Raw genomic sequence first — 15593 nt, 5'->3', positions numbered from 1 at the left:
GGCTTTCCTAGGAGTAGAGCTAATAGTGGGGCAGCAAACTTAAGTGAATTTTATGTCTAGTTGTGTGAGCGCATGGGACTTGCATGTGATGGATTTGTCCTCTGCTTGTGCTCTGGAGAACAGGTAAATAAAGCAGTGAGCTCTGAAGCAGGACCCCCACTGTTCACTCACTCACATGGTTTTAGTGCCTGTTCGTTCTCAGCATTGCTCTCATGTGTTGTTCACAGTAGATAGATATAATGAGGACCCCCAGCGATTGAGGGGGCTTTTGGTCAGACAGAAGAGGCTAATGATTCCTCAGTCTGTGTCAGTACGGTCTGCTCAGAGGTGTGATGGGCATGCCAGAGAGCTCACAGCCACAGTGTGGATGCGCTAGGTTTGAGGACAGAGAGAAGTGTGCATAGAGGTGATTGCCAGCTCGCTGTGCAGCATGCGCGCTTGAGCAGTTAGGCTTGCGTGCGCATTGTTCCTGGGAGCCAGTCCTCAGGCAGGGTGGGATAAACCCTGGAGATACTTAAAGGATCAGAGAGGAGTTTTTGCAGATTGCATCAGCTCCTGGGAGTATTCAGTCAGTTCTGGTGGGCCACAGTTTGAGGTGCTGTGGCCTAGGAACCCCCATTTAGGTTGTAGGAAGTAGTTCTACAGGATCCAACTCAGGTCATCAGCCGCCCCTCCCCACCTCCCTCCCATCACTACTCAGGGCTGCCTTGGAATTTGAATATATTTTTCTTTCACAGGAACAATTTTTTCATGTAGTTTAATATATTTTATAATACATATTTTATTCTTCAGCCATTTTATACATGTATTTTAATACATTTTGGCCATTTCCAGCCCATTATCTTCATCCTTTCTCTCCCACTAAAACTCTTCCTAGCAAGTCACATCCCTTTCCTACTTTGATGCCTTTTTGTTGTTGTTGTCATTTGTTTGCTTATTTATTCATTTATTTATTTAGAAATAAATTTAATTAGAATTGCTTGTTTGAGCATGGGGTGTGGGGTTGAGTAGAACAACTTCTTGGTAGATATGGTAAATGTAAGATGATGTCCAGTTCTCGTTACAGTCTCCCCTGCCCTTACTTACCGTGGGGTTACTTTCCTAGTGCCTTTCATGTCTGGCTGCAGTGCTCCGTAGGAGTCAGGGTTGAGTCTGGTGCCTGACCTGAGGTTGAGTGAGCGAGTGTTGAAAACATTAGAGAAAATGCACTTGACTGCTCATCTTTGATGTCTTCTGCCTACTTAGATACTTTTTCAGGTTAATTTTCTTGAGTCTGTTTTTGATATAGTTTTAAAAACTGATGTATTTAATTTTATATTATTATGAACCATTATTTACTATTTTTGAGACAATTTTATCCCCAAAGCGGTCTTTTGATTCACCTGTGTGAGAGGCTCGGAGAATGGATGGAATGGTCTTTCAGGATCAGTTTTGGCATCGCTTATTGTCATAAGAGCTGTCAATCCTACCCTTACCACCACTGACTACTTAACACATGAGGCAAGATAGCAACACACGGTGTTTTGTTTCCGTATTGTGGCTGGCCTCACACTCATCGTGAGACTCCTCAGACTCTCCTAACTTCTAGCTGAGATTATAGGCAGGTACACTTCTGGCAGTGAAGAGACTCTTGATCTCCTGATACTAAACACGTACCTAGATCCTTAGTGAGAATATTAGTGTTCCAAGAGCTCTCTGAAGGGTCTGTAGTTTGCCCTCTGAAGCGATGTCTTTGTTACTGTTATTGTTGCTGCAATGACATTCCATGACCAGAACAACTTAGGGACCTAGAGGGGTTGGTTTGTTTGTTTGTTGCTTTACACATCCATAGCACTGCTCATCATCGAAGGAAGTCAGGACAGGAACTCAAGCAGGACAGGAACCTGGAGGCAGGAGCTGACGCAGAGGCTGTGGAGGAGTGCTGTGTACTGGCTTGCTCCACATGGGCTGCTCAGCCTGCTTTCTTATAGAATTCATGACAAGGGCCCTCCCTGATTCACTAATTGAGTAAATGCCCTACAGCCTAATCTTCTGGAGATATTTTCTCAGTTGAGATTTCCTTCCGTGAAATGACAATAGCTTGTGTAAAGTTGTGTAAAGTGTAAAACTAGCCAGCACAGGTGGCTAATTCTGGCACTATATCAGAATCACCTCAGCTGTAGTGGGAGAAGGTCTGTTGAGTCACAACCTGTATAGTACAGGGTACAGTACAGCACAGGTGGTTCTGAGCATGGGCACATTTGAAAGTTTCCACACAAGAAAAATACTATAGGCAAAGAAAGCATTTTTCCTGTTTTCCGTGCTTTCAGGTGTAGGCAGTATTTTGGCTGCTTTGTGGTTCTTTCTTCCATCTGTCTCCACTCCTCTTCTTCCACCCTTTCAACCTCTCACACTAGGTAGAAGAGAAAAGGAGAGAGCAGAGAGGGGGTGATGCTATCCTCAGACTAATGCCTGCTGGTTATGGGCATTGGGTTCCTTGGGGCAAGTCTGATCTTTGCCATTTAGGGTATCTAGTTTCTTCTCATCTCTTTGTACAACTTAACAAACCACAACCGAGAAGACCCCCTCTTGGGGCCCAAGCCTTAAAGAGTCCCTGGAATTCCAAAAGTCACATAGTCGAAGAACCTGTCTGCAGCTGTCAAAACCACACCCCTGCTAGAGCATAAGGCAAATCATAGTCAGCTGTATTTTCTTTATCTGACATTGACACCTAGTAGTAGCCATGACTAGATATATCCAATAAACAAGTTGTCCTTTAACCAACCATGTTTTTTTTTAGTTGTCTTACTCATGCATGTTTATTTTTGAATCATCTTCTCTCTCTCTAATTTTGAGATGGTTTTAATATTTATTTATCTTATTTTACGTGTATGGCTGTTTTGCTTTCATGAATGTTTGTGCATCATTGTATCTGTGCCTGGTGCCTGTGGTACCAGAAGAGGGCGTCAGATCTCATTGAACCTAAGTCACAGATAGTTGTGAGCCACCATGTTTGTGCTGGGGATTGAACTTGGCTCCCCTAGAAGAGCAGCCAGTTCTCTTAACCACTGAGTCATCGTTCCAGGCTCTGGAGGAATTTAAAAATAGTTTTACTCCGCAACGAGGACCCTGCATTCTGCTGCCTACAGGAAACACACCTCAGAGACAAAGACAGACACTACCTCAGAGTGAAAGGCTGGAAAACAACTTTCCAAGCAAATGATCAGAAGAAGCAAGCTGGAGTAGCCATTCTAATATCAGATAAAATCAATTTTCAACTAAAAGTCATCAAAAAGATAAGGAAGGACACTTCATATTCATCAAAGGAAAAAATCCACCAAGATGAACTCTCAATCCTAAATATCTATGCCCCAAATACAAGGGCACCTACATACGTAAAAAGAAACCTTACTAAAGCTCAAAACACACATTGCACCTCACACAATAATAGTGGAGATTTCAACACCCCACTCTCATCAATGGACAGATCATGGAAACAGAAATTAAACAGAGACGAGACAGACTAAGAGAAGTCATGAGCCAAATGGACTTAATAGATATTTATAGAACGTTCTATCCTAAAGCAAAAGGATATACCTTCTTCTCAGCTCCTCATGGTACTTTTCTCCAAAATTGACCATATAATTGGTCAAAAACGGGCCTCAACAGGTACAGAAAGATAGAAATAATCCCATGCGCATGCTATCAGACCACCAATGCCTAAAACTGGTCTTCAATAACAATAAGGGAAGAATGCCCACATATACGTGGAAATTGAACAATGCTCTACTCAATGATAACCTGGTCAAGGAAGAAAAAGAAAGAAATTAAAAACTTTTTAGAATTTAATGAAAATGAAGGTACAACATACCCAAACTTATGGGACACAATGAAAGCTGTGCTAAGAGGAAAACTCATAGCGCTGAGTGCCTGCAGAAAGAAATAGGAAAGAGCATATGTCAGCAGCTTGACAGCACACCTAAAAAGCTCTAGAACAAAAAAGAAGCAAATACACCCAGGAGGAGTAGAAGGCAGGAAATAATCAAACTCAGAGCTGAAATCAAATCCAAGTAGAAACAAAAAGGACCATAGAAAGAATCAACAGAACCAAAAGTTGGTTCTTTGAGAAAATCAACAAGATAGATAAACCCTTTGCCAGACTAACGAGAGGACACAGAGAGTGTGTCCAAATTAACAAAATCAGAAATGAAAAGGGAGACATAACTACAGATTCAGAGGAAATTCAAAAAATCATCAGATCTTACTATAAAAGCCTATATTCAACAAAACTTGAAAATCTGCAGGAAATGGACAATTTCCTAGACAGATACCAGGTACTGAAGTTAAATCAGGAACAGATAAACCAGTTAAACAACCCCATAACTCCTAAGGAAATAGAAGAAGTCATTAAAGGTCTCCCAACCAAAAAGAGCCCAGGTCCAGACGGGTTTAGTGCAGAATTCTATCAGACCTTCATAGAAGACCTCGTACCAATATTATCCAAACTATTCCACAAAATTGAAACAGATGGAGCACTACCGAATTCCTTCTATGAAGCCACAATTACTCTTATACCTAAACCACACAAAGACCCAACAAAGAAAGAGAACTTCAGACCAATTTCCCTTATGAATATTGACGCAAAAATACTCAATAAAATTCTGGCAAAACGAATCCAAGAGCACATCAAAACAATCATCCACCATGATCAAGTAGGCTTCATCCCAGGCATGCAGGGATGGTTTAATATACGGAAAACCATCAACGTGATCCATTATATAAACAAACTGAAAGAACAAAACCACATGATCATTTCATTAGATGCGGAGAAAGCATTTGACAAAATTCAACACCCCTTCATGATAAAAGTCCTGGAAAGAATAGGAATTCAAGGCCCATACCTAAACATAGTAAAAGCCATATACAGCAAACCAGTGGCTAACATTAAACTAAATGGAGAGAAACTTGAAGCCATCCCACTAAAATCAGGGACTAGACAAGGCTGCCCACTCTCTCCCTACTTATTCAATATAGTTCTTGAAGTTCTAGCCAGAGCAATCAGACAACAAAAGGAGATCAAGGGGATACAGATCGGAAAAAGAAGAAGTCAAAATATCACTATTTGCAGATGATATGATAGTATATTTAAGTGATCCCAAAAGTTCCACCAGAGAACTACTAAAGCTGATAAACAACTTCAGCAAAGTGGCTGGGTATAAAATTAACTCAAATAAATCAGTAGCCTTCCTCTACACAAAAGAGAACAAGCCGAGAAAGAAATTAGGGAAATGACACCCTTCATAATAGATCCAAATAATATAAAGTACCTCGGTGTGACTTTAACCAAGCAAGGGAAAGATCTGTACAATAAGAACTTCAAGACTCTGAAGAAAGAAATTGAAGAAGATCTCAGAAGATGGAAAGATCTCCCATGCTCATGGATTGGCAGGATTAATATAGTAAAAATGGCCATTCTACCAAAAGCGATCTACAGATTCAATGCAATCCACATCAAAATACCAATCCAATTCTTCAAAGAGTTAGACAGAACAATTTGCAAATTCATCTGGAATAACAAAAAACCCAGGATAGCTAAAACTATCCTCAACAATAAAAGGACTTCAGGGGGAATCACTATCCCAGAACTCAAGCAGTATTACAGAGCAATAGTGATAAAAACTGCATGGTATTGGTACAGAGACAGACAGATAGACCAATGGAACAGAATTGAAGACCCAGAAATGAACCCACACCTATGGGCACTTGATTTTTGACAAAGGAGCCAAAACCATCCAATGGAAAAAAAGATAGCATTTTCAGCAAATGGTGCTGGTTCAACTGGAGGTCAACATGTAGAAGAATGCAGATCAATCCATGCTTATCAACCTGTACAAAGCTTAAGTCCAAGTGGATAAAGGACCTCCACATCAAACCAGATACACTCAAACTAATAGAAGAAAAATTAGGGAAGCATCTGGAACACATGGGCACTGGAAAAAATTTCCTGAACAAAACACCTATGGCTTATGCTCTAAGATCAAGAATCGACAAATGGGATCTCATTAAACTACAAAGCTTCTGTAAGGCAAAGGACACTGTGGTTAGGACAAAAAGGCAACCAACAGATTGGGAAAAGATCTTTACCAATCCTACAACAGATAGAGGGCTTATATCCAAAATATACAAAGAACTCAAGAAGTTAGACCAAGAGGGAGACAAATAACCCTATTAAAAAATGGGGTTCAGAGCTAAACAAAGAATTCACAGCTGAGGAATGCCGAATGGCTGAGAAACACCTAAAGAAATGTTCAACATCAAGTTAGTCATAAGGGAAATGCAAATCAAAACAACCCTGAGATTTCACCTCACACCAGTGAGAATGGCTAAGATCAAAAACTCAGGTGACAGCAGATGCTGGCGAGGATGCGGAGAAAGAGGAACACTCCTCCATTGTTGGTGGGATTGCAGACTGGTACAACCATTCTGGAAATCAGTCTGGAGGTTCCTCAGAAAATTGGACATTGAACTGCCTGAGGATCCAGCTATACCTCTCCTGGGCATATACCCAAAAGATGCCCCAACATATAAAAAAGACACGTGCTCCACTATGTTCATCGCAGCCTTATTTATAATAACCAGAAGCTGGAAAGAACCCAGATGCCCTTCAACAGAGGAATGAATACAGAATATGTGGTACATCTACACAATGGAATATTACTCAGCTATCAAAAAACAATGACGTTATGAAATTAGAGGCAAATGGTTGGAACTGGAAAATATCATCCTGAGTGAGCTAACCCAATCACAGAAAGACATACATGGTATGTACTCATTGATAAGTGGCTATTAGCCCAAATGCTTGAATTACCCTAGATGCCTAGAACAAATGAAACTCAAGACGGATGATCAAAATGTGAATGCAGATCGCTCCTGAGAGACACAGCCAGAATACAGCAAATACAGAGGCGAATGCCAGCAGGAAACCACTGAACTGAGAACACGACCCCTGTTGAAGGAATCAGAGAAAGAACTGGAAGAGCTTGAAGGAGCTCGAGACCCCATATGTACAGCAATGCCAACCAACCAGAGCTTCCAGGGACTAAGCCACTACCCAAAGACTATACATGGTCTGACCCTGGACTCTGACCTCATAGGTAGCAATGAATATCCTAGTAAGAGCACCAGTGGAAGGGGAAGCCCTGGGTCCTGCTAAGACTGAACCCCCAGTGAACTAGACTGTTGGGGAGGGGCAGCAATGGGGGGGGGTTGGGAGGGGAACACCCATAAGGAAGGGGAGGGGAGGGGATGTTTGCCGAAACCGGGAAAGGAATAACACTCTAAATGTATATAAGAAATACTCAAGTTAATAATAAAAAAAAAAAGTTTTACTCACATTAAATCCTTTCTACTATGTCCTCTGTGATTGTCCCACCATGTTCAAGTCTCTTTTGCATTTAGTTTGTATAAAAGTTGTGTGCAGCATAGTTTATGCTGTCATGTAGTTTAATCCTGCTGTGTATTCTGTGATGGTGTATACTTTACCTCTTTTCAATTAGGGAAAATATTTTATATACTATTCTTATGTAGCATATCTTTAGTAATCAATAATGGTAATATAGTGTAGTTTAAGCTTTTTGGGGAACAACTTGGTTATAAACACAGGTCATTTATCTCTGGAAGATTTAAACTGTCAGTTAAGAAATACTCTAAATTGTTAATAGTATTAACTGATTATATGTTATGTGTGTAAAGAATTTTTTTCTCAAGAACCTGTAAAGGCCAACATGAATGAAAGAAATTATCCCATTGCCTTCATTGAAATTCATTGCCTTGCATTTGTTTCTAACATTATGTAGTAAATGCCTTCCCAATTTGGGCCCCCTCTGGCTTGTAATCTTGTTCAGTTTTCATCCATGAAGGAAACCCTACTGATACACAGTTGCTGAACTCTAGCTAAACAGTTCACTGTAAATAGAAGTTTACTCATTCAGTTGATTTGTTGAAACATGAAATGCTGAGAATATACTGGGGTTAAGAGTTTTCTTCGCAAAGAACTGAACATGCCTGTCTTTCCTCAGCCCTTACGTGGTGAAGTACTATGGCAGTTACTTTAAGAACACAGACCTCTGGATTGTTATGGAGTACTGTGGAGCCGGGTCCGTTTCAGACATAATTAGATTACGAAACAAGACAGTAAGTATTTAAAATTGCTTTGTTAATATGATTTTAAAGTTTCCACTGTAGAATCCAACTAGCAGTATTTTGTTACAAAGAAAACATTAGTGTGGGAAAGGAGGTGTGATAGGAGGTTGAGAGAAGCCCTTTTTCCCAAGGCATGCCGGGCATTGTCAGGTCCTCTTGTCCTTTCAGAGTCAGTGCATCCGCTTAGTAACCTACACTCAGGAAGTGATGGCTGCAATTCTATTTAAAATCATAACATTCATGACCTTTCCTCCTCTTAATTTTTTTGTATTACTATCTATAGTTGGCAAATAGTTGAAGTTACATTTCTGAATTTTTGAAAAGTAAATGTTTTTTTGTTTCTCAAGCATCTATGCACACATGCACGCACGAACGCATGCACGCACACAAGCATGCACACATGTGCATGTGTAATGAGTAGTGACGCGTACTACTTAATAAAAGATGTTCTGACCATTTTGTAACCTAAGTAGTTCCTCTAGGCTCAGTGGCCTTTTTATGTGAATGGTAAGAAGAATTATCAGTGAAATGACATGTAATTCAGTTTCTAGATGACGTTACTTATGCTGTCAAACATGTCTTGGTAACATAAATCCAGAAAAAGCACATACAACTTGAATCAATTTGTGGTTAACCAGAATCATTTTAAAGTTTGATTGGTAAAATACTTGGACATTTATTCTTTTTTTTTCTGTGGAGAAAATAAAGTAAATAGGATTTCTTTAAAAGGAAATAAGACAGAAGTTTAAATAATCCCTGTTTTGACGGAGGATTAAATCATCTGTGACATTTTAATTATTGTCTTGGAATTTCTATTTTCTTAACTAGCATTTATGTAAATCAGATGACTCCTGAGTGGCTCAACAATTGAAAATAATTAGACCCCAGTTATAAAAGTGTTATAAAATTGCTCAGGGCTAACCTCACTCCATTTGGCATTTAAAATTATCAAGTAAGAGATAGGGTCGAAGCATAGGAAATAGATTTTAAACATGTATTTTCATGGTTTAACGTAGTAATGTTAACCATTGTGAGCAAGAGTAGGTATTGATTCAGGAAGTTTCTTTGTATCAGTAATTACAACTGTGGACTTACTACAGTTCTTAAAGATAAACTTGGATGTGAGCATAGTCCTGAGGCGTTGACCTCACCGTCGGCCGGGAGGGGTTCTCCGCCTTCATATCCTTGCTAAGGAGACAGTCTGCATGCATGTCCGCCCCTGCATTGGGGCCAGCCCAGTTGCTGTGTACACAGAGCAGTTTGTATCTGTGCATGAGAAGAGCCATCGGTGGGACAGGAGACGGATCAGGCCACTGGGTATGCTCCTTGCTTGCCGCCTCAGGGCAGTCTGTGTAAGTTCTTGGGAGCCTTAGAGGACCTGTTTTCTAGTACAAGGCTATTCTCCTTGTGTATCTAAAGGACTGACGAGCCATTGGAGATGACCACTGCCGTGCCCACTGGAGGTGGTCTGCATAAGGATTTCATCTCTCCTTTGAGTTGTTGGGAGCTGAAGCCCCTCCCCCAAGCACTCCCCCAGGATCCACTCTAGTAGTCGTTTTCATGGTCATAAAACAGTGCTTTCCCAAGAATACAGTGACTTTAGTGTTTATATGCTGTGCAACTTTTTGTTGTATGCTTTGTTTTTAATTCTTTGTACATAAATATATATTATATATCCAATGTATGATATATATATTCTCTGTAATTCTGCTTTAACTGCTCTTATTTCTCTCCACATTTCCCAGGTGCATGAAGAACATTTTTTCTTTTTAATGTGTAAGATGGTGATAAAAGCTTAGGGTTTTTTTTTTCTTTTTAAAAAATATGGTTTGCTGTTGTTTTTTTTTTTTTTTTTTCTGCGATGCGTGATAAATGCAGTGACTCACACATGCTGTCAAAGCTCTGCACTGCTGAGCTGCACCCAAGGCCCTCCACCACTTGGTTTCTGTGAATGTTGGTTGGCAGTTCTAGGGTTAGAAGATGCCATTGTGTAACTGCTTACCTCCTTTGTCTCTCCTACTAAGTTTTGTTGTTGCTCCTTTGAAAATATTCTATTACTTTTAAGATTTAACTTTTGGCTTTCAGAAGCTTTGTATAATGTACATAGCATAGGCTTTTAGCATTCTGAAAGATATTTATGTCTTGTTTTGATTGTGTGTGTGTGTGTGTGTGTGTGTGTGAGAGAGAGAGAGAGAGAGAGAGAGAGAGAGAGAGAGAGAGAGAGAGAGAGAGAGAATGTGCGAGAGTGTGTGAGTGAGTGTGTATGTGTATATTGGAATATTTTGGAATCTGTCCTGCCTTTGATGTTGCTCGTATAGTTTCCTTTCTGATTTTGCTGATGTTGGTGTTTTCCTGCCACCACTCACCCAGTCTGCCCCTTTTCTACGACTTGTGGTCGGTGTTAGAAACTCTGAGCTTCTGTGATGTACACAGTGCTTGTTGCAGTGTCCCTCTGTCTTTCTGTGTACATTTTAGTTTGGTTATTTCCTCTTCCTTTCCCCCTCCCTCCCCTCCCTATCCCTTCTCCCACCTCTGTCTCTGAGTCGAGTGAGTCTGTTTCTGTGATCATCATTTGTTTTTTTAAATTTTGTTATTATCCTCATGGTTTTGGTCTGTGCCTGGTTATCTTTGAAATAGTCTCTTTAATTCCAGCACTTGGGAGACAGAGTCAGGCTGTGTGAATTCTTCAACTCTGTGTGTTGAAGGCTAGCCTGGTCTACATTCTGAATTCCAGGTTAACCACGGTTATATAGCGAGTTCCTGTCTTTAAAAAAATGGAGCTAAAGCGTGTAGCTCAATGATAGGGTGCTTGACCAGCATGCATGAAGCCATAGATTTAATCCTTGTAATAGTAACAACAATAAAAATTAAAAATAATAGAGATAATTTGAGTCTCTGAATATTGATATCTTCTTCTACCAAGGGCTTTTTGCTTGATTCTGCCAGGCAACAATTCTGCACCACTTTAATCCAATCTGGATGAGAGGTAATTTGAATCTGGCTTTTAGCCTGCCTTTACATCTAGGCTATAGGGCTCAATGACTTCTTGGTAGGTTTGAATTTCTAATCTTGGTCCTCACCATTCACTGTTTGTTCTTTTTCTTGGCCTCTTGGACTTTATTCCTAGTTTATAGGCATCTTTTGAGAAAAGCTTCCTTTTTCATTGGGCTTATATTCATGGGTTTCTTTCCTCATACGTTGGCTCTGAAACAAGATGCAGCTTCTGTACTTGGCGGGTATCACGCGGTCTGGTTTTCTAGATGGTTTAGTTCTTCTGGCAGCAGAGTGGTATGGTTTATGTAACCCACGGCACAGCAGAACCCTTCCTAAAGGAGCCTCTAGATTTGTTGTGGCAGCCTTTCACCTACCTGCTATTCACTCTGTGTGTGATTTTGGAAAGAGCTCCATTTTTTTTCCTGGTAGAAGTTTATTTGTTGTGACACAGTTCCATATTCTTTTCCACCCGATCCTGAGCCTACGCTGCTAAGCCTGAGTGCAGTCTCTCCTCTAGTCACTATTTTTGTAGCAAAACAAGCCTCTAAATTTGAGGCACAGTTGATACCGTAATTCTCTTTTTTAACTTCTAAGTTAATTTGGGTCAATTGACACTTGCTACTTATAACTATAGAGTATCTTTGTAGCCAGTTCTCAGAAGATTAATTTCTTTGCTTATATCTTGAAACACTCTCATAGATCTTGAAAAATTGCATTCCCTTCTAGGGGCTCCCCCACCCCCACCCCTATCATGAGTGTTGCCTTTTTCTGCGTCTGTTTTTAGTTGGGTTTCTGGTGATATACAGGAGTACTCTATGCTTGTTGTCAGTATTCATGAGTGCATACTCAGTCTGCTTTGCATTTGGTTCCCCTTTGAGCCTATATCATGATTTTTACCAAATATTTATTTACTTTCTACCAGGTGCCCATCCTTTAATTGAACCAATAAATTCCCATTTGATTCTTTGTTTGGTTCTTGCTTAATGCAGTAGTCCTTCCTTTTTTATCTTCCTTTTTTATCATTTTAAAAACATTTTTAAAAAAGATTTATTTGTCTTTATTATATATTTTTATTTTTATTATACATTGCATACACACACATGTGAGTGTTTGCCTGATTGTATGTGTGTGTACCATGTGTATGCCGCAAGCCTGAAGAGGCCAGAGGGCATTGTTAGGTTCTCAGGGATTGGAGTGACAGAGGATGTGTGCAGCAACATGGGTGTTGAGAACTGGACCTGTGCCTTTGCCAGAGCAGCTGGGGTCCTCAACTGCTGTGCCATCGCTCCAGCTTCCTTCTTGTAATATTTTTAATAATCTCAGAAGTTTGATCTTGAGCCAAGAAGCCCATACCGTGTGTCTACTGTGAATGTGGATTCATCTGCTCATTCAGTTGACTTGTATGGCTTTTCCTGTGTTCATATTCATGAGAGTGCATTTATGTGTAGCATGTGGATGTGAAACTTCATGTCTGTTTTAACCTTTGTACATCTGACAACGAATGCAATGTCATTGAGCCTTCTGTTTTGTTCTTGAGTTGTGAATGTAAGTGTAAGTGTATTCTGAGGATAGGGCATGTTAGTGTTCACATAGACTCACAGATACATGTTCCTAGGCAGTTTAGAGTGAAGTCAGGGTCACTTGGTTCTATATGTACTGTGGACTGCACTCATTTCAGTATAACCTAACTCAGAGGTATAGGAAGGTAAGGTCTCCACATCTTCATCTTCACTGACTTCATGTCTGTTTTCTCTCCCTGTTAAGTAGACATGTGTGTGAGTGTGTAACAGTAATGTAACCTTACAGAAGGTGAGGTCATGCATTTGAGACTCTGATAGTGTGGGAGGGACAGCAGTCAAGAGGGAGTGGTCGAGTGGGGGGGGCTGACAGGAATACATGCTTATGTTAAAGTCCTCATATTAGATACATGTTTATGTCTATAAATTTGGTTTTATTCTTCATATCACATATAGATTTATGCTTTTTATATGGTTGATTTTTTTATTAATTTGAAAAGATAGGGTATAGGAAAATTATATTTATGCCAAGAGTATTTTTATGCTTTCATTTTCCTTTGACCATTGTTTAATATTGTACTCCTGCCATAAAATAAACACATTTTACTGTAAAAAAAAAAGAAGAGAGCTAAGTTTTTGTTATAAGTTGACAGTGGAGCTTGTGTTTTGTTGTTGCTTGTTTGTACAGCAGTGACTTTGAGGCACTGTTAAAAGGTATTCTGTGGCATCGTACTTATTGTTTAAATTAAAATTATTGATTTAAAAATTTGATCAGGTGTTTCTTTGAAAATATAAAAGTAAAAGCACAAGAAACAGCAACCCTGATTTGTTACATGCCTTCTCCACCCCCCCGCCCCCCTTTTTTTGCCTCAGTTATTTAACATCCCAATTGTTGCCCCACCTCATAGTCCTTCCTTCTGCCCTCCCCCCTCCTTCCCTGAGAGGATGGGGTTTCCACCAACCCCAATCCCTTAACCCTAGTCTCTGTAGGATTAGTTTTCTCCTCTCCCACTGAGGCCAGACAAGGCTGCCTGTTGGGGAACTGATTCCACAGACAGGCAGCAGCTTTAGGAACAGCCCCTGCTGCAGTTGTTGGGGGACCCCCATGGAGACTGAGCTGCACATGCCTGTGGGGGTGGGTCTCAGTTCAGCTACTGTATGGCCTCTGGTTGACGGCTCAGTCTCTGAGAGTGCCCAAGGGCCCATGTTCGTTGTGTCTGTTGGTCTTCCTTCCCATGGAGTTCGTATCCCCTTCAGCACCTTCAGTGCCTTCAGTCCTTCCCCTAACCCTTCTCTTAAGGAGTCCCCGACTTCCATCCAATGTTTGACTGTGAGACTGCATCTGTTTCTGTCAGCTGCTGGCTGGAGCCTCTCGGAGGACAGTTATGGTAGGCTCCTGTCTGCAGTCATAACAGAGGATCATTAATAGTATCAGGGACTGGTGCTTGACCATGGGATGGGTCTCAAGTTGGGCCAGTTATCCCTCAGTCTCTGCTCCATTTTTGTGCTTGCATTTCTTTTTAGGCAGGACAAATTTTAGGTCAAAGTTTTGTTTGTGGGTTTGTGTCCTTATCTCTCCACTCCTGGGAGCCTTCCCCATCGCAGATCTTTAGCACTTCCCAGAGAGCCCTCTGGTTCTATAGCTATAGATTTCCAGTTCATGTTTATCTAGGCTATAGCATAAGCATTATTTGTACTTTGCCTCTCTCCTAAATGTTTATAATTTGCTGCTGTTCTGTCATACACTGTGGGCTTTTGTTTATTTATTCAAACAGGTTGTTAGAATTGAATTAAAATGTTACATTGTCTGTTCAGCCTTTCAGTGTTCTCAATTTCCTGGCATGGTGAATTTGCATAATTTTCATCTAGAAATACCTGGCTTAAAATTCCGTTTCTTTTTTCTAATTCTTATAGTTCTAGCATGCAGGAAGGTAAGGTAGGAGAATTCTGAGTTTGAGGTCAGGCCACTGCTGCATAGCAAGACTGTCAACAACCAAGCAACCAAACAACAAAAGCTGACTTATTTGAAATTGATCTTTTATTCCTTAGGCTGTTTGTGTTTATATAGTAATCTATTGAATGAGTGGATTGAATGTTTTAGTACAGTGATTCTTAACCTTTCTAATGCTGAAACCTTTAATACACTTCTTCATGTTATGGTACCCCAACCATAAATTTATTTCTGTTTAAACTTCATAACTGCTGTTTTGCTACTGTTATGAATTATAATGTAAGTATCTGAAAAGAAGGGTATCTGTCTGATAAGCAGGATATCTGGTTTTTGACCATTGTGAAAGGGTTGTTTAACCCCAAAAGGACCCACAGTTTGAGAACTGCTGTTGTAGCATGTTTGCTCTTGAAGGGGCACAATGAATGATTCCTGCTATTATATTTTGACTGTTGTTTCACCTGTGCCTGACTAGTAGGCAAGCCAGGTGTATCTAGTTTACTCCTTTAGTGACTAGTAGGCAAGCCAGGTGTATCTAGTTTACTCCTTTAGTGACTGACTAGTAGGCAAGCCAGGTGTATCTAGTTTACTCCTTTAGTGACTGACTAGTAGGCAAGCCAGGTGTATCTAGTTTACTCCTTTAGTGACTGACTAGTAGGCAAGCCAGGTGTATCTAGTTTACTCCTTTAGTGACTGACTAGTAGGCAAGCCAGGTGTATCTAGTTTATTCCTTTAGTGACTAGTAGGCAAGCCAGGTGTATCTAGTTTACTCCTTTGGTGCCATCCTTTGCCTTTGTTGTTGTTCTTGGACCTTTTGATGAATTTGCAGGATATGTTTGACAGTTTGCTTCAAATTTCTTTTTAAATGTTATGACCATGATTAAGCTTGACTTGCACTTTTTTTCTTGTGAAACATGGAAGAAAAGATCAAAGCACAGAATTAAGCTTGGGGT

The 15593-nt window shown here is 40.3% G+C and overlaps 1 protein-coding gene across 1 annotated transcript in view; it reads left to right on the top strand.

The window, feature by feature from the left end:
* Stk3 (serine/threonine kinase 3) overlaps positions 1 to 15593 on the top strand; it is a 235904-nt gene that overhangs the window by 32426 nt on the left and 187885 nt on the right. Inside the window, 1 exon segment of the mRNA XM_032914403.1 lies at positions 8058 to 8172. Within this exon segment, the coding sequence (XP_032770294.1) occupies positions 8058 to 8172 (115 nt within the window).

This window comes from Rattus rattus, chromosome 1 (genome assembly GCF_011064425.1).
Source record: "Rattus rattus isolate New Zealand chromosome 1, Rrattus_CSIRO_v1, whole genome shotgun sequence".
In the NCBI taxonomy this organism is placed as follows: domain Eukaryota; kingdom Metazoa; phylum Chordata; class Mammalia; order Rodentia; family Muridae; genus Rattus; species Rattus rattus.
The sequence above is the reverse complement of the archived record's forward strand: the minus strand, read 5'-3'. Positions and strand labels throughout refer to the sequence as shown.